The sequence below is a fragment of the Anomalospiza imberbis genome, chromosome 29 (assembly GCF_031753505.1).
Source record: "Anomalospiza imberbis isolate Cuckoo-Finch-1a 21T00152 chromosome 29, ASM3175350v1, whole genome shotgun sequence".
NCBI classification, from domain to species: Eukaryota; Metazoa; Chordata; class Aves; order Passeriformes; family Viduidae; genus Anomalospiza; species Anomalospiza imberbis.
Window position 1 is genome coordinate 330,668 of NC_089709.1, and position 25,619 is coordinate 356,286.

General features: G+C 53.8%; 1 protein-coding gene across 1 annotated transcript; it reads left to right on the forward strand.

The window, feature by feature from the left end:
• The first annotated feature begins 39 nt into the window (after positions 1 to 39).
• On the forward strand, positions 40 to 25,588 carry COPA (COPI coat complex subunit alpha). The gene is made up of 33 exons (XM_068175032.1): positions 40 to 172; positions 1,073 to 1,186; positions 2,192 to 2,265; positions 3,634 to 3,714; positions 4,202 to 4,278; positions 5,116 to 5,225; positions 5,733 to 5,842; positions 6,934 to 7,033; positions 8,325 to 8,460; positions 8,553 to 8,635; positions 9,536 to 9,686; positions 10,280 to 10,346; positions 11,108 to 11,183; positions 12,630 to 12,712; positions 13,530 to 13,669; positions 14,125 to 14,210; positions 15,299 to 15,437; positions 15,994 to 16,156; positions 17,208 to 17,354; positions 17,756 to 17,945; positions 18,016 to 18,111; positions 18,774 to 18,862; positions 19,383 to 19,506; positions 19,885 to 19,974; positions 20,048 to 20,157; positions 20,273 to 20,350; positions 20,519 to 20,587; positions 20,790 to 20,926; positions 21,582 to 21,768; positions 22,137 to 22,247; positions 22,695 to 22,856; positions 24,035 to 24,229; positions 25,103 to 25,588. Exons 1-33 carry the CDS (start codon positions 133 to 135, stop codon positions 25,160 to 25,162), a joined length of 3,675 nt encoding a protein of 1,224 aa, XP_068031133.1. The 5' UTR covers positions 40 to 132; the 3' UTR covers positions 25,163 to 25,588.
• The last annotated feature ends 31 nt before the right edge of the window (positions 25,589 to 25,619 follow it).

Consider the following 25,619-nt stretch of genomic DNA (forward strand, 5'->3'; position numbering starts at 1 on the left):
GCCATCCCTGCCCGCGGCCGCTCCGCTTCCGCGACGCGCCGGAAGTGACGCACGGAAGCGGCGCCCGTTTCCGGGGCGGCCCCGCGGTGCCGACGTGGAGGTTCCGGGTTGCGGCCGGGCCGGGCTGGCACCATGCTGACCAAATTCGAGACCAAATCCGCGCGGGTGAAAGGTGGGAAAACCGGGATGAACCGGGATGAACCGGGATGAACCGGGAAAACCGGGATAATCCGGGAAAGACCGGGAAAAAGCGGGGTTCAGGGGATGGGGGATCCCGTCATGGAGGGACAGCCCGGAGCGGGAAGGGGGAATCCTGATGGAGCTGGGGGTGATCCCGGAGAAAAGGGATCCAGCGGGATTTGGGATCTGATCCCAGGGGGGATTTGGGATCTGATCCCAGGGGGGAGTGGGATCTGATCCCAGGGGGGATTTGGGATCTGATCCAGGAGGATTTGGGATCTGATCCCAGGGGGATTTGGGATCTTATCCTGGGGGCATTGGGATCTGATCCAGGGGGGATTCGGGATATGATCCCAGGGGGATTTGGGATCTGATCCCAGAGGGATTTGGAGTCTGATCCCAGGGGGATTTGGGATCTGATCCCAGGAGGATTTGGGATCTGATCCCAGGGGGATTTGGGATCTGATCCCCGGGGGAATTTGGGATCTGATCCCCGGGGGGATTTGGGATCTGATCCTGGGGGCATTGGGATCTGATCCAGGAGGATTTGGGATCTGATCCCAGGAGGATTTGTGATCTGATCCCAGGGGGATTTGTGTGAGGAATTCCCGGGATTTGTGGTTTTTCCTCCCCCCTTTTTCCCAGTTTTCCCCAATTTTTCCCATTTTCCCCTGTTTTTTCCCCACCCTTTCCCAGGTTTTTGCCAGCTTTTTCCCCTGGTGTTTCCCCAGTTTTTCCTCGCTCTTTCCTGGGTTTTCCTGGGTGTTTTCCCTGGGTTTTTCCCCCCATTTTTTTCCCAGTTTTTTTCCCTGTTTTTTCCCCACCTTTCCCGGGTTTTTCCCCGGGTTTTTCCCGGTTTTTTTCCCCATTTTCCCCCTTTTCCCCTCCCCAGGGCTGTCGTTCCACCCCAAGCGGCCCTGGGTGCTGAGCAGCCTCCACAACGGCGTCATCCAGCTCTGGGACTACCGCATGTGCACCCTCATCGACAAGTTCGACGAGCACGACGGTGGGAACGGGGGAAAATCGGGAAAAATGGGGGAAAACGGGGAGAAAAACGGGAAAAATGGGGGGAAACGGGGGGAAAATGGGGGGAAAGGGGGAAAAAATGGGGGAAAACAGGGGGGAAATGGGGGAAAATGGGGTAAATCTGGGAAAAGGGGGGGAAAACGGGGAGAAAAACGGGACAAATGGGGGGAAACGGGGGGAAAATGGGGGGAAAGGGGGAAAAATGGGGGAAAACAGGGGGGAAATGGGGGGGAAATGGGGAAAAATGGGTGAAAATGGGGGGGAAATGGGGAAAAAACGGGGGGAAACGGGAAAAAAATGGGGGAAAATGAGGGGGAATGGGGGGAAACGGGAAATGGGGATCCCGGGAAGGGGGGATCCCAGGAAGGGGGGATCCCGGGAAATGGGGATCCCAGGAAATGGGGATCCCGGGAAGTGGGAAATCCCAGGAAATGGGGATCCCAGGAAGGGGGGAAACAGGAAATGGGGATCCCAGGAAGGGGGGATCCCGGGAAATGGGGATCCCGGGAAAGGGGGATCCCGGGAAATGGGGATCCCGGGAAGTGGGAAATCCCAGGAAATGGGACATCCTGGGAAATGGGGATCCCGGGAAGTGGGAAATCCCAGGAAATGGGGATCCCGGGAAATGGGAAATCCCACGAAATGGGGATCCCAGGAAATGGGGATCCCGGGAAGGGGGGAAACGGGAAATGGGGATCCCAGGAAAGGGGGATCCCAGGAAATGGGAATCCTGGGAAATGGGGATCCCAGGAAAGGGGGATCCCAGGAAATGGGAATCCCGGGAAATGGGGATCCTGGGAAATGGGGATCCCGGGAAATGGGGATCCCAGGAAGTGGGACATCCCACGAAATGGGGATCCCAGGAAATGGGGATCCCGGGAAATGGGAAATCCCAGGAAATGGGACATCCCGGGAATGGGCGGGCAGGGGGCCGGGCAGCCTCGGGCTCCGCGGGGATTTCGGGAGCCCGGCCGTTCCCTGGCAGGGCCCGTGCGCGGCATCGACTTCCACAAGCAGCAGCCGCTCTTCGTCTCCGGCGGCGACGACTACAAGATCAAGGTGCCGAGTCCCTCTTCCCGCTTTTCCCCTTTTTCCCACTTTTCCCCTTTTTCCCACTTTTCCCCCCTATTTTCCCCCTTTTTTTATCTTTTTCTCCCTTTTTCTCCCATTTGCCCTCTTTCTTTTCCCCTTTTCCCCTTTTCCCTTTTTTCACTTTTCCCCATTTTCCCTCTTCCCATTTCCCCTTTTTTCCCCTTTTTGCTTTTTCCCTTTTTCACTTTTTCCCCCTTTTCCCCAGTTTCCCTTTTCGCATTTTCCCCTTTTTCCCCTTTTCTCCCTTTTTCCATTTTTCCCTTTTCCCTTTTTGCCCCTTTTTTCCCTCTTTTTCTTTTTTCTCTTTTCCCTTTTTCCCCATTTCCCCTTTTCCCCTTCTCCCCCCTGTTTTTCCCCTTTTTTCCCATTTTTTCCTCATTTCCCCCTTTCTCTTCCCATTTTCTTTCATTTTCTTCCCTTGTCTGCCCCCACTTTTCCTCTCTTTTCCCTACTTTTTTCTCTCTTTTTTTACCAATTCTTTTCCCCTCTTTTTTCTCCTTTCTTTTTCCCTTTTTTTCCCTTTTCCCTTCTTTGCCCCCCATTTTCCCTTTCCCCCCTTTTCTCCTTTTTTGCTTTTCTTTCCTTTTTATTTTATTTTTTCCAATTTTTTTCTTCTCCCTTTTTTCTTTATTTCTTTCCCTATTTCCCCCCGTTTTCCCCATTTTCTTTCTTTTTTCCTATTTTTGTTCCCTTTTTTCTCCCCTTCTTTTTTCTCTTTTTTTTTCTCCTTTTTTCCCTTTTTCCTCATTTTTCCCTTATTTTTCCCCTTTTTTCCCCCCAAAAAAAACCGGAGCCTGGGAAGGGCTGGCATGAGGAAATTTGGGAATAAAAATCTGATTAAAGTGGGAAAAAAGAGGGCAAATCTGGGAATAAATGGGAAAAATCCTGGGAAAAAAGGGAATATGCTTCCTTGGATTTGGAGCTTTTCCATGTGGGGTTTTTTTGGGAGAAAGGGAGGGAGGAAAATTTGTGATTTGTGGATGTGAGGGGGAAATTTGGGCTTAAAAATCAGATTAAAATGGGAAAAAAGAGGGGAAATCTGGGAATAAACAGGGAAAATCCTGGACAAAAAAAGGGAATTTTCTTCTGCTTCCTTGGATTTGGAGCTTTTCCATTTGGGATTTTTTGGGAGAAATAGAGGAAAATTTGGGATTTGTGGACGTGAGGGGGAAATTCGGGATTAAAAATTGGATAAAATTGGGAAAAAAGAAGGGAAATCTGGGAATAAATGGGAAAATCTTGGAGAAAAATGGGAATTTGGTGCTGGGCTGAGCTGGGCCTGCCCTGCTGGGAATCCGGGAATTCTTCGGGAATTCAGGAATTGGGGAATTGCAGGTGTGGAATTACAAACTGCGGCGTTGCCTGTTCACGCTGCTGGGCCACCTGGACTACATCCGCACCACCTTCTTCCACCACGTGAGCAGCCGGGAATGTCGGGAATTCTGGGAATGCCGGGATTCTGGGAATGCTGGGAATGCTGGGAATGCTGGGGATTCAGGTTTTTCCCGGGAATCCTGGTTTCCCGTGGCGCAGGGTTTCCCAGGAATCCGTGGTTTCTTGTGGCGTGGGGTTTCCCGGGAATCCTGGTTTCCTGTGGCGCGGGGTTTCCCGGGAATCCGTGGTTTCCCGTGGCGCGGGGTTTACAGGGAATCCGTGGTTTCCCGTGGCGCGGGGTTTCCCGGGAATCCTGGTTTCCCATGGCGCGGCGTTTCCCAGGAATACGTGGTTTTCCGGGAGTTCCGGTTTCCCAGGAATCCGTGGTTTCCTGGGAATCCCGGTTTTCCCAGGAACCTGTGTTTTCCCGGGAATCCCAGTTTCCCGTGGCGCGGGGTTTCCCGGGAATCCCGGTTTCCCGGGACATGGCTCTGTGGTGCTGCTCTCAGCCCCGGTCCCGTTTTCCCAGGAATATCCCTGGATCCTGAGCGCCTCCGATGACCAAACCATCCGCGTCTGGAACTGGCAGTCGCGCACCTGCGCATGGTGGGCAGCCGGAACACCGGGAATGCTGGGAATGACGGGAATGCTGGGGATGTCGGGAGTGACGGGAATGCTGGGAATGGCGGGAATGCTGGGGATGTTGGGAGTGACGGGAATGCTGGGAACGCTGGGAATGGTGGGAATGCTGGGAATACCAGGATCCTGGGATCAGCCTTCCCTGGGAATTTGGGATTCTGGGATCCTGGGATCAGCCTTTAATTGGGATCAGCCTTCCCTGGGAATCCAGGAATTCCGGGATCCTGGGATCAGCCTTTAATTGGGATCAGCCTTCCCTGGGATCAACCTTCCCTGGCAATCTGGGAATGCCAGGATTCCGGGATCCTGGGATCAACTTTCCCTGGGAATCCTTGGAATAAACATACCCTGGGAATCTGGGAATTCCAGGATTCCAGGATCAGCCTTCCCTGGGAATCTGGGATAAACGTTCCCTGGGATTCTGGGATCAGCCTTTCCTTGGGATAAACATTCCCTGGGTTTCTGGGATTTTGGGATCAGTCTTTCCCTGGGATCCGTGGGATTGTGCCCGGATTTCCAGAATTTCCATGGAGTTCTGTCTGGATTCCCGGGATTTTGATGGAATTCCACCCGTATCCTGGGTTTCTGATGGAATTCCGCCCGGATCCCGGGTTTCTGATGGAATTCCGCCGGGATCCCCGGGTTTCTGATGGAATTCCGCTGGGATCGCCGGGTTTCTGATGGAATTCCGCTGGGATTCCTGGGTTTCTGATGGAATTCCGCTGGGATCGCCGGGTTTCTGATGGAATTCCGCCGGGATCCCCGGGTTTCTGATGGAATTCCGCCCGGATCCCGGGATTGCAGCGTGCTGACGGGGCACAACCACTACGTGATGTGCGCCCAGTTCCACCCCAGCGAGGACCTGGTGGTGTCGGCCAGCCTGGACCAGACCGTCAGGGTGTGGGACATCTCCGGTGAGATTCCCGGGAAAAACCGGGAAAATCCGTGGGAAAACTGGGAAAAATGGGAATGAGGATGGGGCTGGGACATTTCCGGTGAGATTCCTGGGAAAAACCGGGAAAAATTGGGAAAAATGGGAATGGGAACGGGATGGGCCAGTTGTGTGGGATGTCTCTAGTGAGATTTGGGGAATTTGGGATCTGATCCCAGGGGGGATTTGGGATCTGCCAGGGGGGATTTGGGATCTGCCAGGGGGGATTTGGGATCTGATCCCAGGGAATGGGGCAGGACAAGAGGGAACGACCTGGAGCTGTGCCAGGGCTGGAAATTTGGGATGATTTTTCCATGGGAAAAGGGTTGGGAAGCAGTGGAAGGGCTCAGGGAGGGTTCGATCCCATCCCTGGAGCGAATTCTTGGAGATGGAAAAATCAGGGGAAAAACCCTTGGAGCTGCTGGACCCGGGTGCTGATTCCGGGCTTTCCCGGATTTTTCCGGGTTTTTCCCGGCTTCCCGCTCTCCAGGGCTCCGGAAGAAGAACCTGTCCCCCGGCGCCGTGGAGTCGGACGTGCGCGGCATCACCGGCGTGGATCTGTTCGGCACCACCGACGCCGTGGTCAAACACGTGCTGGAGGTGCCTGGCGTTCCCAGAATCCCTGGGGATCCCAGAAATCCGTGGAAACCCGGGGAAATCCATGGAAATCCATGGAAATCCATCCAAATCCACGGGGAATCCGTGGGAATCCATGGGAGGTGGCTGGAAATCCGTGGAATCCGTGAAATCTGTGGGGAATGCCTGGGAAATCCATGGGGAATGGCAGGAAATGCATGGAAATCCATGGGAATCTATGGGGAATCCTTGGAAATTAATGGGGAATCCATGGAGAATCCATGGGGAACCCCTGGAAATCCATGGGAGATCCATGGGAATTAATGGGGAATTAATGGGAAATCCCTGGGGAATCCTTGGGGAATGGCAAGAAATCCGTGGAAATCCATCAAAATCCCTGGGGAATCCGTGGGAATCCATGGGGAATCCATGGGAAGTGGCTGGAAATCCATGGGGAATTATTGGGGAATCCCAGGGGAATTATTGGGGAATCCCTGGGAAATTATTGGGGAATCCCTGGGGAATCCAAGGGAGATCCATGGAAACCTATGGGAAATCCATGGGGAATCCGTGGGGATCCCTGAGAAATCCATGGGAATTCACGGAGAGAAGCCATGGGAAATCCATGGGGAATGGGTGGAAATCCGTGGGGAATCCATGGGGAATTAATGGGGAATTTGTAGGAAATCCATGGGAAATCCATGGAATTCTGGGGCCCTTTTCCCCCGGATTTCTGCCCATTTTTCCCGGGATTCACTCATTCCCAGTTTTTTTTTTTCCTGGGATACCCAGCTCTTTGTCCCGGGATTCCCTCATTCCCAGCCCTTTTTCCTGGGATTCCTGCCCATTCCTGGACCTTTTTCTGGGGATTCTCTCATTCCCAGTCTTTTTTCCTGGGATTCTTGCCCATTTTTCCTGGGATTCCTGCACATTCCTACCCCTTTTCTGCTGGATTCCCTCATTCTCGCTTTTCCAGGACCCTATTTCCTGGGATTCCCGCCCATTTTTCCTGGGATTCCTGCCCATTTTCCCGGGATTCCCTCATTCCCAGCCCATTTTCCCGGGATTCCCACCCATTTTCCTGGGATTCCTGCACATTTTTCCCGCTTTTCCAGGGCCATGACCGGGGGGTGAACTGGGCCGCCTTCCACCCCTCCATGCCCCTGATCGTGTCCGGGGCCGACGACCGCCAGGTGAAGATCTGGAGGATGAACGGTGAGGGGAACACGGGGAAAAAGGGGGGGAAAACCGGGGGGAAAACGGGAAAAAATGGGAAAAAATGGGAAAAGGCTTGGAAAAATGGGGAAAATGGGGAAAAAAGTGGGAAAAAAAGGGGGAAAAAAATGGGGAAAATGGGGAAACAATTTGGAGAAATAGGGAAAAATGGGGGGAAAATGGGAAAAAAGGGGAAAAATGGGAAAAAGGCTTGGGGAAGATGGGAAAAAATGGGGGAAAAGGGAAAAAAATGGGGGAAAAGAGGAAAAAATGGGAAAAGATTTGGAAGAATGAGAAAAAATGGGAAAACGGCTGGGAAAAATAAGAAAAAACAGGAGAAAGGCTCCGAAAAAACAGAACAAAATGGGAAAAAATGGGAAAAAGGTTTGGGGAAAATGGGAAGAAAATGGGAAAAAATGGGAAAAAGGCTCAGGAAAAATGGGAAAAAACAGGAGAAAGGCTCGGGGGAAAATGGGAAAAAATGGGAAAAAAACAGGCAAAAGGCTCAGAAAAAATGGGAGAAAATGTGAGAAAGTTTTGGGAGAAATGGGGAAAAATGGGGAAATGGCTCAGGAAAAAATGGGAAGAAACAGGAAAAAGGCTTGGGAAAAACGGGAAAAAATGGGACAAAAGCTTGGAAAAAATGGGGAAAAAAATTGGAAAAAAACAGGAAAAAGGCTCGGAAAAAAAGAAAAAAATGGGAGAAGGGCTCGGGATTCTGGCTGGGATGGGGAGGAGTGGGGATCAGCCCCATGCCCGTGTTTTCCTGCTTTTTTCCCCACTCTTGGGGAGCTTTTCCCCCCCATTCCTCCCATTTCCTGTCGTTCCTCTCTTTTCCCCAGGATTATCCCTACTCCTCCCATTCCCACGCTGCTTCTTCCCATTCCATGAATTTTTTCCCATTTTCCCTGGATTTCCCCCGGAATTCCAGAATCTGGGGATGGGAGGTGGCCACGTGCCGGGCTGGTTTCTCCCTTTCTTGGCTCCTTTTTTCCCATTCCCTCGTTGTTTCTGCCCGTTCCCCTGGGGTCTCTCCCCATTCTGTAGATTTTCCCTCTTTTCTCTGGCATTTTTCCCATTTTCCCCGGATTTCCGCCCTGGAATTCCAGAATCCAAAGCCATTGGAGATGGCCAGGTGCTGGGCTGGTTTCCCCCTTTCTTGGGTCATTTTTCCCCATTTCTCCATCGTTTCTCCCCATTTCCCCATCATTTTCCCCCATTCCCTCGTTGTTTCTCCCCATTCCATGATTTTTTCCCCCCGTTTTCCCTGGATTTCCCCCCGGAATTCCAGAGTCCAAGGCCTGGGAGGTGGACACGTGCCGGGGCCACTACAACAACGTTTCCTGTGCCGTTTTCCACCCGCGCCAGGAGCTGATCCTCAGCAACTCCGAGGACAAGAGCATCCGGGTGTGGGACATGTCCAAGCGGTCAGTGCCCCCCCGGGGACGGGAAGGACCCTCGGGAATCTCGGGAATTCCCAGCGTTCCCGGAATTCCCGGATTTTCCCTCCCTCCCCCAGGACCGGCGTCCAAACGTTCCGGCGCGACCACGACCGGTTCTGGGTGCTGGCGGCGCATCCCAACCTCAACCTCTTCGCTGCCGGTGAGTCCCGGAATTCCAGCTGGGAATCCCCAAATTCCAGCTGAGAATCCCAGAATTCCATCTGGGAATCCCCAAATTCCGGCTGAGAATCCCAGAATTCCGGCTGGGAATACCCAAATTCCGGCTGGGAATCCCAGAATTCCAGCTGGGAATCCCCAAATCCCAGCTGGGAATTCCCAAATTCCGTCTGGAAATCCCAAAATTCCAGCCAGGAATCCCCAAATTCCGGCTGGGAATCCTGGAATTCCAGCTGGGAATTCCTGAATTCTGGCTGGGAATCCCCAAATTCCGGCCAGGAATCCCAGAATTCTGCTGGTGTTCAATTCCCCTTCCTAAATTCCTGGTTGTTTTCCCCAGAACTGATGCTGTTATTCCAGGTGTTTTTCCTTGGAATTCTGGCTGTAATTCTGGGTGTTTTTCCCTGGAATTCGAAGTATTTTCCCCTGTAATTCTGGGTGTTTTTCCCTTGAATTCCAGATGTAATTCCAAGTATTTTTCTCTGAAATTCCAGCTGTAATTCCGGGTGTTTTTCCCCAGAATTCCGGGTGTTTTTCCCTTGAATTCCAGCTGTAATTCTGTGTGTTTTTCCCCAGAATTCCGGGTGTTTTTCCCTTGAATTCCAGATGTAATTCCATGTGTTTTTCTCTGAAATTTCGGCTGTAATTCTGGGTGTTTTTCTCTGGAATTCCGTCTGGAATTCCGGCTGGACTTCCGGGTGTTTTTCCCTGAAATTCTGGCCGTAATTCTGGGTGTTTTTCCCCAGATTTCCAGGTGTTTTTCCCTTGAATTCCAGCTGTAATTCCAGGTGTTTTTCCCTGCAATTCCGGGTGTTTTTCCCTGCAATTCCCGGTGTTCTCCCCGGGAATTCCGGCTGGCATTCCCCGCGTCTGTTCCCTGCAGGGCACGACGGGGGCATGCTGGTGTTCAAGCTGGAGCGGGAGCGGCCGGCGCTGGCCGTGCACGGGAACTCGCTGTTCTACGTCAAGGATCGCTTCCTGCGGCAGCTCGACTTCGGCAGCTCCCGCGACGTGGCCGTGATGCAGCTCCGCAGGCACGGCGCCCCCGGAGAGCCCAAATCCCTGAAATCCGCCCCGAGATCCGCCCCCAAATCCTTAAATCCGCCCCAAAATCCCCCCTGAGATCCACCCCAAAATCCCCGAAATTCACCCCGAAAACCACCCCCCAAAATCCTCCCCAAATCCGTCCCAGAACTTCCCAAAATCCTCCCCTAAATCCACCTGGAAATCCACCCCAAATTCTTCCCAAAATCCATCCTGAAATCCCCAAAATCCTCCCCAAAATCCGTCCTGAAAATCCCCAAAATCCACCCCAAAATCCACCCTGAAAATCCCCAAAATCCACCCCGAAATCCATCCTGAAAATCCCCAAAATCCATCCCAAATCCATCCCAAATCCATCCTGAAATCCATCCTGAAATCCGTCCCAAAAATCCCCAAAACCCGTCCCAAAATGCACCCTGAAAATCTCTGAACCTGTCCCATAAATCCCCAAGATCCACCCTAAAAATCCCCAAAATCCATCCTGAAAAATCCTGGAGTTCCCGAAACCCATGCCCCCCCCCCCCCCCAAAAAACCCAAAAAAACCCCAAAAATCCCCCAAAAATTCCCGTTTTCCCTCTGCAGCGGCTCCAAGTTCCCGGTGTTCAGCATGAGCTACAACCCGGCTGAGAACGCCGTGCTGCTCTGCACCGTGAGTCCCAAAATCCCGGAGATTTTCGGGAAAAATCCCCCAAATCCCCGAGTCTGGGGGAAACCCTTCCAGTTCCACGTGGGTTTGGGAAAAATCCCTGGAATTCCTGGGTCTTGGGGGGGAAATTGCCTCAAAATTCTCATTTTTGGGAAAATAAATCCCTTAAATTCCGTATTTCTATGGGAAAAGTGCCTCAAAATGCTCATTTTTGGGCAGAAAATTCCTGGAATTCCTGGGTTTTTGGGGGGAAATGCCTCAAATTCCTGTTTTTTTGGGAAAAAATCACTTAAATTCCGTATTTCTATGGGAAAAATGCCTCAAAATCCTCATTTTTGGGCAGAAAATCCCTTGGAGTTCCTGGTTTTATGGGGATGCTCTGTGCTGTGAGTCCCAAAATTTGAGGTTTTTTGGGAAAAATGCCCCAAATCCCTGTGTCTGGGGGAAAACCCCTCCAGTTCCACGTGGAGGTTTGGGAATAATCCCTGGAATTCCTGTTTTTTGTGGGAAAATCCCTGATTTTTGAGGGAAAATCCCACAAATCCCTGATTTTTGGGACAAATCCCTCAAATACCTGATTTCTGGGGAGGAATCCCTGATTTTGGGGGGAAATCCCTGATTATTGGGGGGAAAATCCCTGATTTTTGGGGAAGAACCCCTGATATTTGAGGGGAAAATCTCTGATTTTTGGGGGAAATCCCTGCTTTTTGGGGGAATCCCTGCTTTGGGGAAGAGCCCCTGCAATTCCCCGTTTCCATCCCCAGCGAGCCAGCAACCTGGAGAACAGCACCTACGACCTCTACACCATTCCCAAGGACGCAGATTCCCAAAATCCCGACGGTGGGTGTGGCCTGAGCTCCCAAAAATCCCGGGAATCCCCATCCCCATCCCCCCCTTTGCTTCTCCCTTCCTTCATCCCTAAAAATCCCTTTTTTTTTTTTACCCCAAATCCTCTTTTCCCTCCGGATTTTTGGCAGCTTCCCCTTGAAAAATTCTGATTTTCCGCCTCCCATCCATATTTTATCAGGAATTCTCTTTTCCCTTCCCGAATTTTCCTCCCAGCTGGAGATTTCCTGGCCACGGCCAGAGCTGATGGATCTCAGGCGGATTTTTGGGATGTTTTATCCAAAAAAAAACCCTTTAAAAGCGACAACTGCAGGAATTATTTTGTTTTCCCTTCCTGGCAAGTCCCACTTTTTGGTTTTTTTGAGTCTGCAATTTACGATCCCGAGGAATTTACGATTCCAAGCCGTGATTTAATGGGATAAAAACTCCCAAATTATGTTTTTTTTTTTTTTTTTTTTTTTTTTTTTTGTCCTGCTTTTAAATCCCAGCTGCTCCCCCTGCCAGGGGAAAATGATGGATTTGGGGATTTTCCAGGGATTGATGGATTCCAGAGGCTTTGGAGCAGGGAATATTTCCCTGCTGGGGTGGATTTGGAGGGAAAGAACAGGGAAAAAATTCATTTTTCAGGAAGTTTTTCCAGCTGGGATATTGAGAAGATCAATCAAATCCCTGGGTTTGATGGAGGAGCAGCTGGGTCCCAAAAAAAAGAGGGAAAAGGGAAAATTCTGCTGCCAGAGGAGGGAGAAGGGCCCGGCCTCGGGAAGGGTTTGGGGGGCAGAACCCCCAAATCCCTGAGTTTTGGGAAAAATCTCTCAAATCCATGTTTTTTTGGGAAAAATCCCTGAATTTTTGGGGAAAATCCCTCAAATACATGATTTTTGGGAGAAAAATCCCTGAATTTTGGGGGGAAATGTCTCAAATCCATGATTTTTTGGGGAAAAATCCCTCAGATCGCACAGTTTTTGGGAAATCAATCCCATCCCAGTCCCTTTCTTTAAATCTCATCCCATCAATCCCATAAACCTCATCAATCCCATCAATCCCATCCCAATCCCATAAATCCCATCAATCCCAGTTTATAGATCCCATCCCATCAATCCCAGTTTATAAATCCCATCCCATTAATCCAGTCTCATCCCAGAAATCCCATCCCACCAATCCCCTCCTGTAATTCCTGTCCCATCAAAGGCATCCCATAAATGCCACGCTGAGGGATGGATTCCTGGCTTGATCCCAGCCTGATCCCAGGTTTATCCGAGGCTGATCCCAGGTTAATCCCGGACTGATCCTGTGTTGATCCCGGGTTAATCCCAGTCTGATCCCTTGTTGATCCCAGGCTGAATCTGGGTTGATCCTGAGTTAATCCCAGGCTGGTCCTGGGTCAATCCTGGGCTGATCCCGGGTTGATCCTATGCTGATCCCGGTTTTTTGGGATCGCAGCTCCAGAGGGGAAGCGCTCCTCGGGGCTCACGGCCGTGTGGGTGGCGCGGAACCGATTCGCCGTCCTGGACAGGATGCACTCGGTGAGATCCTGGGAAAAAACGGGAGAAACTGGGAAAAACTGGGAAAAAAACAGGAAATTGGGATAACAGGGATGGGATCCAGGGGGACCTGATCCCAAAGGGAAAAGGGTTGGGAAATCCAGGAATGGGGCTGGAGCAGCTGGGAAAGGGAATGGAGAGTCCTGAGGGAGCTGGTGGGGCTCAGACTGGAGAAAAGGGGGATCCAGGGGGGATTTGGGATCTGCTGGGGGGGATTTGGGATCTGCCAGGGGGGATTTGGGATCTGATCCCGGGGGGATTTGGGATCTGACCCCAGGGAATGGGGATTTGGGATTTGATCCCAGGGAATGGGGATTTGGGATGTGCCAGGGGGGATTTGGGATCTGATCCCAGGGGGATTTGGGATCTGCCAGGGGGAATTTGGGATCTGATCCCAGAGGGGATTTGGGATCTGATCCCAGGGAATGGGGCAGGACAAGAGGGAACAGCCTGGAGCTGTGCTAGGGCTGGAAATTTGGGATGATTTTTCCATGGGAAAAGGGTTGGGAAGCAGCGGAAAGGCTCAGGGAGGGTTGGATCCCATCCCTGGAGGGCTCTGAGGGATTTCTGGGATTTGGGTTGGGCTTGATGCTCCTGGAGGGCTTTTCCAACCTCCAAAATTCTGGAATTCCGGGAAAACCCCAATTCCCAACCCAGCTCTTTGTGTTCCCTCAAAAAAAGTGCGAAAATCCAGGAAAAACCCAACTCAAAAGGGCACAAAAACCTCCCCACGTTCCCTAAAACCTCCAAAATCCGGGAATTCCCCCCAAAATCTGGGAATTCTCTTCCCGGGGGGCAGATCCTGATCAAGAACCTGAAGAACGAGATCACCAAGAAGGTTCCGGTTCCCAACTGCGACGAGATTTTCTACGCGGGCACCGGGAACCTCCTCCTCAGGGACTCTGACTCCATCACCCTCTTCGACGTCCAGCAGAAAAGGTGGGAGCTTTCTGGGAATTTTCTGGGAATTTCCCGGGAATTCCGCACCTGAAGCCTGCTTTTCCTGCATCTAATCCCAATTTTTTCACCCTAAATCCTGGGTTTTTCACCCTAAATCCCACTTTTTTTTCACCGTAAATCATGCTTTTTTTCTCCCCCTAAATCCCAGCTTTTTTCTCTTCTAAATCCTGGGGGTTTTTTTCCCTCCTAAATTCCTTTTTTTTTCATCCTAAATCCTGCTTTTCCCACCCCAAATCCCAACTTTTCCCACCCCAAATCCTGCTTGTTCCTGTGGAAAGCTGGGAACGGCTGGAGAAGGGATCCGCTGGGTGGTTTTGGGATCCACTGGGGGTTTTTGGGTTCTGCTGGGGGTTTTTGGGAGCCACTGGGGGTTTTGGGGATCCCGGGGCTGGATTTTGGGCCTTTCCCTGATCCCAGATCCGGGGTTTTTCCAGGACTTTGGCTTCGGTGAAGATCTCCAAGGTGAAGTACGTGATCTGGTCGGCCGACATGTCCCACGTGGCCCTGCTGGCCAAGCACGGTGAGCTCCGGGGGAAAATTCCCATCCCCATCCCCGTTCCCGTCCCCATTCCCATTCCCATTCCTGCCATTCCCATCATTCCCATTATTCCTGCAGTTCCCTCATTCCTGCCGTTTCCACCCTTCCCTCATTCCCATCATTCCCTCGTTCCCGCCATTCCTGTTATTCCCATTATTCTTGTCATTCCCTCGTTCCCGCCATTCCCATTATTCCCGTAATTCCCTCATTCTCCATTCCCATTATTCCCATTATTCCCGTGATCCCCTTGTTCCCACTGTTCCCGTTATTCTGTCATTCCCACCATTCCCGTTATCCCCTCAATCCCCTCGTTCCCACAATTCCCGTAATTCCCTCATTCCCACAATCCCCTCGTTCCCTCTGTTCCCATCATTCCTGTTATCCCCTCAATCCCCTCGTTCCCACCATTCCCGTAATTCCCTCATTCCCACAATCCCCTCGTTCCCTCTGTTCCCATCATTCCCATTATCCCCTCAATCCCCTCGTTCCCACCATTCCCGTAATTCCCTCATTCCCACAATCCCCTCATTCCCGCTGTTCCCATTATCCCCTCATTCCCGTGATCTGCTCGATCCCGCCGTTCCTGTTATTCCCATAATCCGCCTGTTCCCATAATCCCCCTGTTACCACCATTCCCGTTATTCCTGTAATCCCCTTGTTCCCATGATCCCCTCATTCCCACCGTTCCCGTTATCCCCTCAATCCCCTGGTTCCTGCCATTCCCGTTATTCCCATGATCCCCTTGTTCCCGCCATTCCCTCATTCCCATAATCCCATAATCCCCTGGTTCCTGCCATTCCCGTTATTCCCATGATCCCCTCGTTCCTGCCATTCCCTCCTTCCCATAATCCCATAATCCCCTTGTTCCTGCTGTTCCCGTTATCCCCTCATTCCCCTGGTTCCCGTTGTTCCCGTTATCCTCTCATTCCCTCAATCCCCTGGTTCCTGCCATTCCCGATATCCTGTCATTCCCGTGATTCCGCCGTTCCCGTTATCCCCTCATTCCCCCGGTTCCTGCTGTTCCCGTTATCCCCTCATTCCCATGATTCCCTGGTTCCCGCCGTTCCCAGCCATCCTGATCTGTAACCGGAAGCTGGAGTCGCTGTGCCAGATCCACGAGAACATCCGGGTGAAGAGCGGCGCCTGGGACGAGAGCGGCGTCTTCATCTACACCACCAGCAACCACATCAAATACGCCGTCACCTCGGGGTCAGCCGCGCCGGCACCGCCGGGAATGCTCCCTGGGATGGCCAGGAGTTATCCCTGGGATGGCCGGGAGTTCCCTGGGATGGTTGGGAATTCTCACCGGGATGGTTGGGAATTCTCACCGGGATGGCTGGGAGTTCTCACCGGGATGGCTAGGAGTTCCTTGGGATGGTTGGGAATTCTCTCTGGGATGGTCAAGAATTCCTTGGGATAACTGGGAATTCCATGGGATGGTCAGGAGCTCCCTAGGATGGCCAGGAGTTCTCTCTGGCATGGCCAGGAGTTCCTTGGGATGGCTGGGAATTCTCTCTGGGATGGCCCGGAGTTCCCTGGGATGGCCGGGAATTCTCATTGGGAGCTTCCCCCCAGAATTCCCTGGGATGGCCAGGAATTATCACTGGGAATGTCCCCCCGGGAATTCTCACCAGGATGGCTGGGGATTCCCCCTGGGATGGCTGGGAATTCTCACTGGGGATGTCCCCCTGGAATTCACTGGGATGGCCGGGAATTCCCCCCGGGATGGCCGGGGATCCTCACCGGGAACGTCCCCCCGGCGCAGGGATCACGGGATCATCCGCACGCTGGACCTGCCGATCTACGTGACGCGCGTGAAGGGCAACAACGTCTACTGCCTGGACCGGGAGTGCCGGCCCCGCGTGCTCACCATCGACCCCACCGAGTTCCGCTTCAAACTCGCCCTCATCAACAGGAAGTACGACGAGGTCAGGAAATCAGTCCTGGAATGGGGAAAATGGGATTGGGAATGGGGGAAAACGGGATTGGGAATGGGGGAAAATGGGATTGGGAATGGTGGAGAAACACGGGTGAGCCCCGCGTGCTCGGCATCGACCCCACCGAGTTCTGCTTCAAACTCGCCCTCGTCAACGGGAAGTATGACGAGGTCAGGAAATAAATATGGGAATGGAAGGGAAATTGGGTTTGGGAATGGTGGAGACATGGAGAAAAATGGGATTGGTAATGGTGGGAAAAGTGGGATTGGAAACGGTGGGAAAACATAGATAAGCCCTATGTGCTCAGCATCGACCCCACTGAGTTCTGCTTCAAACTCGCCCTCGTCACTGGGAAGTACGATGAGGTCAGGAAATCAGGAATGGGGGAAAATAGAAAAACCTTTCCCAAGGATTTTGGATTTGGGAATAGGGGCTGGAGCATTTGGGAGTAGGGGATGGCAAAGCCTTTCCTGAGGATAGAAAAAGCCTTTCCTGAGGCTTTCTGGGAAGAGCCTTTCCCAAGGCTCCCAAGGATGGAATATCCCTTCCTGAGGGATTTTTTGGGAAGGTCTTTTCCCGAGGGATTTTGGGAAGAGCCTTTCCCAAGGATGGGAGAGCCTTTCCCGGGGATGGAATATCCTTTCCTGAGGGATTTTTGGGAAGAGCCTTTCCCAAGGGATTTTTGGAAGAGGCTTTGCCGAAGGATTTTGGGAATATCCTTTCTCGAGGACAGGCAATCATGGAATATCCTTTCCCGAAAGTTTTTGGGAATATCCTTTACTGAGGGATTTTGGGAAGAGCCTTTCCCGAGGATGGCAGATCTTTTCCCGGAGATGGAAGATCCTTTCCTGAGGGATTTTGGGAATATCCTTTCCCGAGGGATTTTGGGAAGAGCCTTTCCCGAGAATGGAAGAGCCTTTCCCGAGGATGGCAGAAATTTTCCCGGGGATGGAAGAGCCTTTCCTGGGGATGGCAGATCTTTTCCCGGGGATGGGCGATCCTTTCCCGCGGGATTTTGGGAATGTCCTCTCGCGCCCCGCAGGTGCTGCACATGGTGCGGAACGCCAAGCTGGTGGGGCAGTCGATCATCGCGTACCTGCAGCGGAAGGGGTACCCCGAGGTGGCTCTGCACTTCGTCAAGGACGAGAAAACGCGCTTCAGCCTGGCCCTGGAGTGCGGCAACATCGAGGTGACCTCGGCTTCCGGCATACTCCGGATGTTTTGGGAATGTTTTTGGGAGAAACGCGCTTCAGCCTGGCCCTGGAGTGCGGCGGCACCGAGGGGACGCAACCACGGGGCTGCCTCGGGCGATTCCGGGGGGTTTTGGGACACTCTGGGATGTTTTGGGACATTTTCGGCCCTTTCGAGATGGTTGGGGCGTTCTGGGAAGTTTGGTTTTGGATGTTTTGGGATGTTCTGAGTCGTTTTGGGACATTCCCTGGCACGGATGGCCCTGGAAGCTGCCAAGGCCCTGGATGACAAAGGCTGCTGGGGGAGGTGGCTCTGCTGCAATCCCCGCTCCCATTCCTCATTCCCAATCCCTCTGACCCCATTCCCGATCCCTCTGACCCCGGAATTCCCCGGGAGCAGATCGCGCTGGAGGCAGCCAAGGCGCTGGACGACAAGGGCTGCTGGGAGAAGCTGGGCGAGGTGGCCCTGCTGCAGGGCAACCACCAGGTGGTGGAGATGTGCTACCAGCGCACCAAGAACTTCGACCGCCTCTCCTTCCTCTACCTCATCACCGGCAACCTGGAGAAGCTCCGCAAGATGATGAAGATCGGTGAGTGCCGGCGCTCCCGGCGGGAACGCGGGCCGGGAGCGGCGGCTGATTCCCGGATTTCCCCGTCCAGCGGAGATCCGGAAGGACATGAGCGGGCACTACCAGAACGCGCTCTACCTGGGGGACGTGGCCGAGAGGGTGCGGATCCTGCGGAACTGCGGCCAGAGTGAGTCCTTCCCGAGGGGATCGCGGGAATTCCGGGCAAAGGGAGTCGTTCCCAAAGGGATCACGGGAATTCTGGGCACGGGGAGTCGTTCCCGAAGGGATCGTGGGAATTCTGGGCATGGGGAGTCGTTCCCGAAGGGATCGTGGGAATTCTGGGCATGGGGAGTCGTTCCCGAAGGGATCGTGGGAATTCTGGGCATGGGGAGTCATTCCCGATGGGATTGTGGGCATGGGGATTCATTCCCAAAAGGATTACAGGAATTCTGGGCATGGGGAGTCATTCCCAAAGGGAATTCCAGGCACGGGGAGTCTTTCCCGATGGGATTCCGGGCACAGGGAGTCATTCCCAAAGGGATTGCGGGAATTCTGGGAACGGGGAGTCATTCCCGATGGGATTCTGGGCACAGGGAGTCATTCCCAAAGGGAATTCCGGGCACAAGGAGTCCTTCCCAACGGGAATTCTGTCCTGGGAGCTCGGGAAGGGCTCTTGGGTCCCCAAGCACCTCCATTTTTCCAGTGGTTATTCCTGTTATTCCAGGGGCTATTTCCGCTATTCCAGTGGCCATTCCCAGTGTTTCCCATTATTCCAGTGGCTATTCCCAGTATTCCCGTGGCCATTCCCAGTGTTTCCCATTATTCCCGTGGCCATTCCTGTTTTTCCAGAATCCCTGGCGTTCCTGACGGCCGCCACGCACGGGCTGGACGAGGAGGCCGAGAGTCTGCGGGAATCCTTCGATCCCGAGAAGGAGACGGTGGGAACGCCGGGAAAACTCCGGGAATGAGGGAGGGAGGGAGGATGGGAGAAATCCTGGGAAACTCTGGAATTTGGGAAGGAGGGAAGGGATGGGGGCTCCTCAGAAACTCTGGGAATTTGGGAAGGGAACAGTGGGGTCCGGTGAGGAAAACTGGAATTTGGGAAGGAGGGAACGGTGGGGATGGAGGAAATCCTGGAAAACTCCTGGAATTTGGGATCCAGTGGGGAGAACTCCTGGAAAGCTCCTGATTTCAGGAAGGAGGGGATGGGGGGTGGGTCCTGGAAAGCTCCTGGAATTTGGGGAGGAGGGAGGGGATGGAGGCTCCTGGAAAACTCCAGGAATTTGGCAAGGGAACAGGGGGGTCCAGAGGGGAGGACTCCTGGAAAACTCCAGGAATTTGGGAACAGTGGGGTCCAGAAGGGATGGGGCTCCTGGAAAACTCCAGGAATTCGGGGAGGAGGTGACAACGGGAAGGCAGCTCCTTTCCGGGATCCCAAGGAACGGGTTTTTGTCCCAGATCCCGGCCGTGGATCCCGAGGCGCGGCTGCTGCAGCCGCCGGCCCCGGTGCTGCCCCTGGACACCAACTGGCCCCTCCTGACCGTGTCCAAAGGCTTCTTCGAGGGCTCCATCGCCGGGAAAGGTCGGCATTCCCGGCGTTCCCGGCATTCCCGGGATTTGGGATGAGCACCGGGAGGTTCCTGCATGGAATGTTCAGGGAATGGGGGAAAAAGGGCTGGCAAACTGAGGAAGGCGGTGGGGTGTGAGGCACTGGGAATGGGATCAGGAGTGGGATTGACTCCTGGGAATGGGATCAGCACTGGGATTGAGCCCTGGGAATGGGATCAGCACTGGGATTGACTCCTGGGAGGGATGAACCCCATGATCCTGGAGCTCTCCCCCACCCTCATAAATCCCGAAATTCTGCAAAATTCCACCCCGAGGTGCGACAGCACGGCGGCAGGGTGGGGTTTTTCCCTCATGGAACTCTTTCCCGAGGGTCTTTCCCTGTTTTTTTTAGGGAAAGGAGGAGCCCTGGCCGCCGACATCGACATTGACACCGTGGGCACCGAGGGCTGGGGCGAGGACGCCGAGCTGCAGCTGGATGAAGGTGGGAAAATCCCGGAATTTCCCTTGGGAAAATTCTGTTTTGGGATCCTGCTGATATTCCCTGCTCCCTGCAGACGGATTCGTGGATGCCGGGGAAGGATTCGGAGAGGAAGGAACGGGAAAAGGGCAGGAGGAAGGAGGAGGATGGGAAGTGGAAGAAGATTTGGATCTTCCCCCCGAGCTGGTAGGAGAATCCTGGGTCACCCCAGCCCCGATTCCTCGGGAATTCGGGAAGCAGGGAATGTTCTGTGGGACGGTCCAGCTCGGATTTCAGCTGGAATTCCGGGATTTTCCCTCAGGATGTCCCCGCCGGCCCCACGGGAACGGCCGAGGACGGATTCTTCGTGCCCCCCACCAAAGGCACCAGCCCAGCCCAGGTAAAATCCTGGATTTCCTCGGAAAACCAGGAATTCCCTCATTTTCCCCTTTTTTTTTTTGTTTTTTTTTTTCTTTTTGGGATTTGCGAGCCCAATGTGGTAATTCTGTTGTGGGAACTCTGCCCATCCCAATCCCACCTGGACTCCCTTCCCTTCCCTCTTTCCCAGGTGTGGTGCAACAATTCCCAGCTCCCCGTGGATCACATCCTGGCAGGATCCTTCGAGACAGCCATGAGGGTGAGCTTTCCATGGAATTCTTTATGGAAAAATGCCTCTTTTCCCCCTTTCTTCTCCTGCTCCACCCCGAATCCTCGCTTGGCGTCCATCTGGGAATATCCCATCCCCATTTTCCCGTGGCTGTGACCCAGAGCGAGGCCTCGGCGCTGCCTGATCCAGGTTTTCCTGACCCAATCCGTGATTTTTTTTTTTTTGCCCTCAGCTGCTCCATGACCAGGTGGGAGTGACCAACTTCGGGCCCTACAAGCAGCTCTTCCTGCAGACCTTCTCCCGGGGCCGGACGACATTCCAGGCGCTTCCCAGCCTTCCCGCCATGTACGGATTCCCACACCGCAACTGGTGAGCACTGGGACGCGCCTTTCCCACCTCCCGGGGCTTTTCCAGGCTCTTCCTGGGGAGAAATCCCGGATTTATGAGGTCGGGAATGAGGTCAGCCAGCCTGAGCTGGACACTCGGGATTTCAGGAATTCCTTGGGCAGCTCCAGGGATGGGGAGGGGATGGAATTCCCGGTTTGTGGAGAGAGCTGGGAGTTGTGGGCGGCAGAGATGGGTTTGGGGCTGAGCTCAGGGCAAAATCCAGGGAATGGCCAGGGCTGAATCCTCATGGAATGAGGGGCTGGGAATTGTCCAGGGAATGGAGCTGGAAGAGCTGGAAAAGGGAATGGAGAATCGTGAGGGAGCTGGGGGGGCTCAGCCTGGAGAAAAGGGGGATCCAGGGGGAATTTGGGATCTGATCCCAGGGAACAGGGACAGAATGAGAGGGAACTCCTCGAGTTGTACCAGGACAGGTTTAGGTTGGATATTTGTGAGAATTTTTCCATGGAAAAGCATTGCTAACCACTGGAAGGGCCTCAGGGAGGTGACATTCCCATCCCTGGAGGGAATTCCCAGGAATTCCTGCGCCGCTTCCATCCCACCCTCACCGGGCCCGCACACAGCCCTCGCTGCCCGCAATCCTGCTGATCCCTTGAATCCGGAATTTTTGGGGTGGCAGGAAAGAGGCCGGGCTGAAGAACGCGCTGCCGGCCGTGGGGCTGAAGCTGAGCGACCTCATCCAGCGGCTGCAGCTCTGCTACCAACTGACCACGGCCGGCAAGTTCGAGGAGGCCGTGGAGAAATTCCGGCTGATCCTGCTCAGCGTGCCCCTGCTGGTGGTGGACAACAAGCAGGAGATCGCCGAGGTCAGGGGGGATTCCTGAGCGGGGAAATGCCGGAATTCCTGAGGAGGAATGCGGGATTTCTGAGGGGGGAATGTGGGAATTGGTAAGGGGGGAAAGGTGGGACTTCTGAGAGGGAAATGTGGGGATTTCTCGGGGGGCAAATGTGGGATTTGTGAGGAGGAAAACACAGAATTTGTGAGGGGGAAAACATGGAATTCGTGACGGGTGGAAATGTTGGAATTCGTTAGGGGGGAAATGTGGGAATTCCTGAGGGGAGAAATGCGGGATTCCTGTCCTGGAAAACACTGAATTCCTGAGGGGGGAAATGTGGGACTCCTGATCCCGGGGAGTCCCCAGGGAAGGGTTTGATCCCTGGTTTTGTCCCAAAGGCACAGCAGCTGGTCGCCATATGCCGGGAGTACATCGTGGGGTTGTCCATGGAGATCGAGAGGAAGAAGCTGCCCAAGGAGACGCTGGAGCAGCAGAAGAGGATCTGTGAGGTGAGGGAATTCCTGAGGGGAAAAATACGGGAATCCTGCCCTGAAAAACGCGGAATTCCTGAGGGGGAAAATGTGGGAATTCCCGAGGGGGAAAACACAGAATTCTTGAGGGGAGAAGCGAGGGATTCCTGAGGGGGAAATGAGGGAATTACTGAGGGGAAAACCACGGAATTCAGGAGGGGAAAACATGGAATTCCTGAGGGGGAAATGTGGGATTCCTGAGTGAGGAAATGTGGGAATTCCTGAGGGAAATATGCGGGAATTTCTGAGTGGAAAAGGTGGGAATTTCTATGGGGAAATGTGAGAATTCCTGAGGTGGGAAAAATCTCACCGGAAATTTGGCATTCTGCCTTCAACGCAAACATGGCAGGGAAAAGAGGGATTCCCTGTCATAACTCCCATTATTCCCAAGGATTTTAACCGGATTTCCCGTGCTTTCCCTGGCAGATGGCCGCCTACTTCACGCACTCCAACCTGCAGCCCGTGCACATGATCCTGGTGCTCCGCACCGCCCTCAACCTCTTCTTCAAGATCAAGAACTTCAAAAGCGCCGCCACCTTCGCCCGGCGCCTGCTTGAGCTCGGCCCCAAGCCTGAGGTGGCCCAGCAGGTGAGACCCCCAATGGCGCTGTCCCAATGGCGCTGTCCCCAGTGGCCCTGTCCCCAAAGCCAGCAGGTGAGACCCCCAATGGCGCTGTCCCCAATGGCGCTGTCCCCATGGCCCTGTCCCCAAAGCCAGCAGGTGAGACCCCCAATGGCCCTGTCCCCAAAGCCAGCAGGTGAGACCCCCAATGGCGCTGTCCCCATGGCCCTGTCCCCAATGGCCCTGTCCCCAATGGCGCTGTCCCCAATGGCGCTGTCCCCAAAGCCAGCAGGTGAGACCCCCAATGGCGCTGTCCCCATGGCCCTGTCCCCAATGGCCCTGTCCCCAATGGCCCTGTCCCCAATGGCGCTGTCCCCAATGGCGCTGTCCCCAAAGCCAGCAGGTGAGACCCCCAATGGCGCTGTCCCCAATGGCCCTGTCCCCAATGGCGCTGTCCCCAAAGCCAGCAGGTGAGACCCCCAATGGCCCTGTCTCCAAATGTCCCCAATGGCGCTGTCCCCAGACTCGAGCTGAGGTCCTCAGATGAAGCCCTCAAGTTGGGAAACACTGGTTTTGGGTTGTCCTTGTCCCCAAACCTGAGCTGAGTCCCTCAGGTGTGGAACCCTTCCTGTGACACCGTTTTTGTGGTGTCCCTGTCCTCAAACCCCTGCTGTGACTCCTTTTGAGGTGTCCCTGTCCCAAACCCCTGCCATGACCCTTTCCCGGGGTGTCCCTGTCCCCAAACCCCACCGTGACCCTTTTTTGGGGTATCCCTGTCCCCAAACCCCACCGTGACCCTTTTTTGGAGTCTCCCTGTCCCCAAACCCCACCGTGACCCTTTTTCCTGCTGTCCCTGTCCCCAAACCCCACCGTGACCCTTTTTTGGGGTCTCCTGTCCCCAAACCCCACCGTGACCCTTTTTTGGGGTCTCCCTGTCCCCAAACCCCACCGTGACCCTTTTTTGGGGTCTCCCTGTCCCCAAACCCCACCGTGACCCTTTTTTGGGGTCTCCCTGTCCCCAAACCCCACCGTGACCCTTTTTCGTGCTGTCCCTGTCCCCAAACCCCACCCTGACCCTTTTTCGGGGTATCCCTGTCCCCAAACCCCACCGTGACCCTTTTTTGGAGTCTCCTGTCCCCAAACCCCGCCGTGCCCCTTCCCCGGGCTGTCCCCGCTGCCCGTGCTCACGGCGGGGCCGTTCCCAGACGCGGAAGATCCTGGCGGCGTGCGAGAAGAACCCCGTGGACAGCCACCAGCTGAACTACGACCAGCACAACCCCTTCGACATCTGCGCCGCCTCCTACCGCCCCATCTACCGCGGCAAAGCCGTGGAGAAGTGTCCCCTCAGCGGCGCCTGCTACAGCCCCGAGTTCCGGGGACAGATCTGCCGCGTCACCACGGTGAGGGGACGCCGCTGGTCCCGCGGGAATTGCGTCCCGCTGGGAAAAGCCGGGCTTGGGAGGTGGTCTGAGGGGTCACTGCTGTCCTTTGGGGGGGACATTTGGCGGTGCCGGAGGGGGTTTGGGGTGTCTCCCACATGGGGGGGCCTGTGGGAGTTGGGCCTGGTTGGTCGGGAGGAGGATGACGGGGAATCTCATCCATCTGTGGAAATATCTTCAATATCCATGGAAATACCTCAAATATCCATGGAAATATCTTCAAATATCCATGGAGATATCTTCAATATCCATGGAGATATCTTCAAATATCCATGGAAATACCTCACATATCCATGGAAATATCTTCAGTATCCATGAAAATATCTTCAAATATCCATGGAAATATCTCAAATATCCATGGAAATATCTTCAATATCCATGGAAATATCTTCAAATATCCATGGAAATATCTTCAATATCTGTGGAAATATCTTCAAATATCCATGGCAATGTCTTCAAATATCCATGGAAATATCTCAAATATCCATGGAAATATCTCAAATATCCATGGAGATATCTCAAATACCCCCTCAAATCCCTCGAATTTCCACACAAATCCCTCAAATTCACACCCAAATCCCCCAAGGGGATCTCAGGTCGCTCCCAAACCCTTCCCAGTGCTCCCAGCACAGGCCCAGGAGTGACAGCCACAAACCCAACCCCTAAATCCTGATTTTTCACCCCTGAATCCCAAATTTTCACCCCTAAATCCCGAATTTTCACCCCTAAATCCCGAATTTTCACCCCTAGATCCTGAAGTTTCACCCCTGAATCCAAATATTTCACCCCTGAATCCGAAATTTTCACCCCTGAATCCCCTCTTTGTCCCTGCAGGTGACGGAGATCGGGAAGGACGTGCTGGGGCTGCGCATCAGCCCCCTCCAGTTCCGCTAGGAATTCTCCTGGACAAGGAAATTCCCACTCCCCATCCCAGCTTTCCCCCCAGTCCCTGCCCTGGCCGTTCCCATCCTCTCTTCCCGGGTTTTCCCCACTCTGGAATGCCGCATTGAGGTTTTTTCCCCCACATTTAGCAGGATTTTTTCTCCTTGTTCCCAGACGGGTTTTCCTGCGCTTTTATCCCAAATTTTTTCCAGAGGGGGAAGGGGGGCTCTTCCCAAATCCGGGCTGTGACACAACCACCTCTGCTCCCCTCAAAATCCCAAAAAATGGCTTGGAAAACCTGGGGTTGGCTCTGTAACTCCCGAATCCAGGGAAATCCTGCTCCCTCTGGAAGTGGCTCCGTGTTCCTTGACTCCTTCTGTTGTTGTCATGGCGACTTAACGTGCTCCCCTCGTTAATAAAGTTCGTTAATCACCTGGATTTTCCTGGTTTGCAGCTCAGGACACACCAA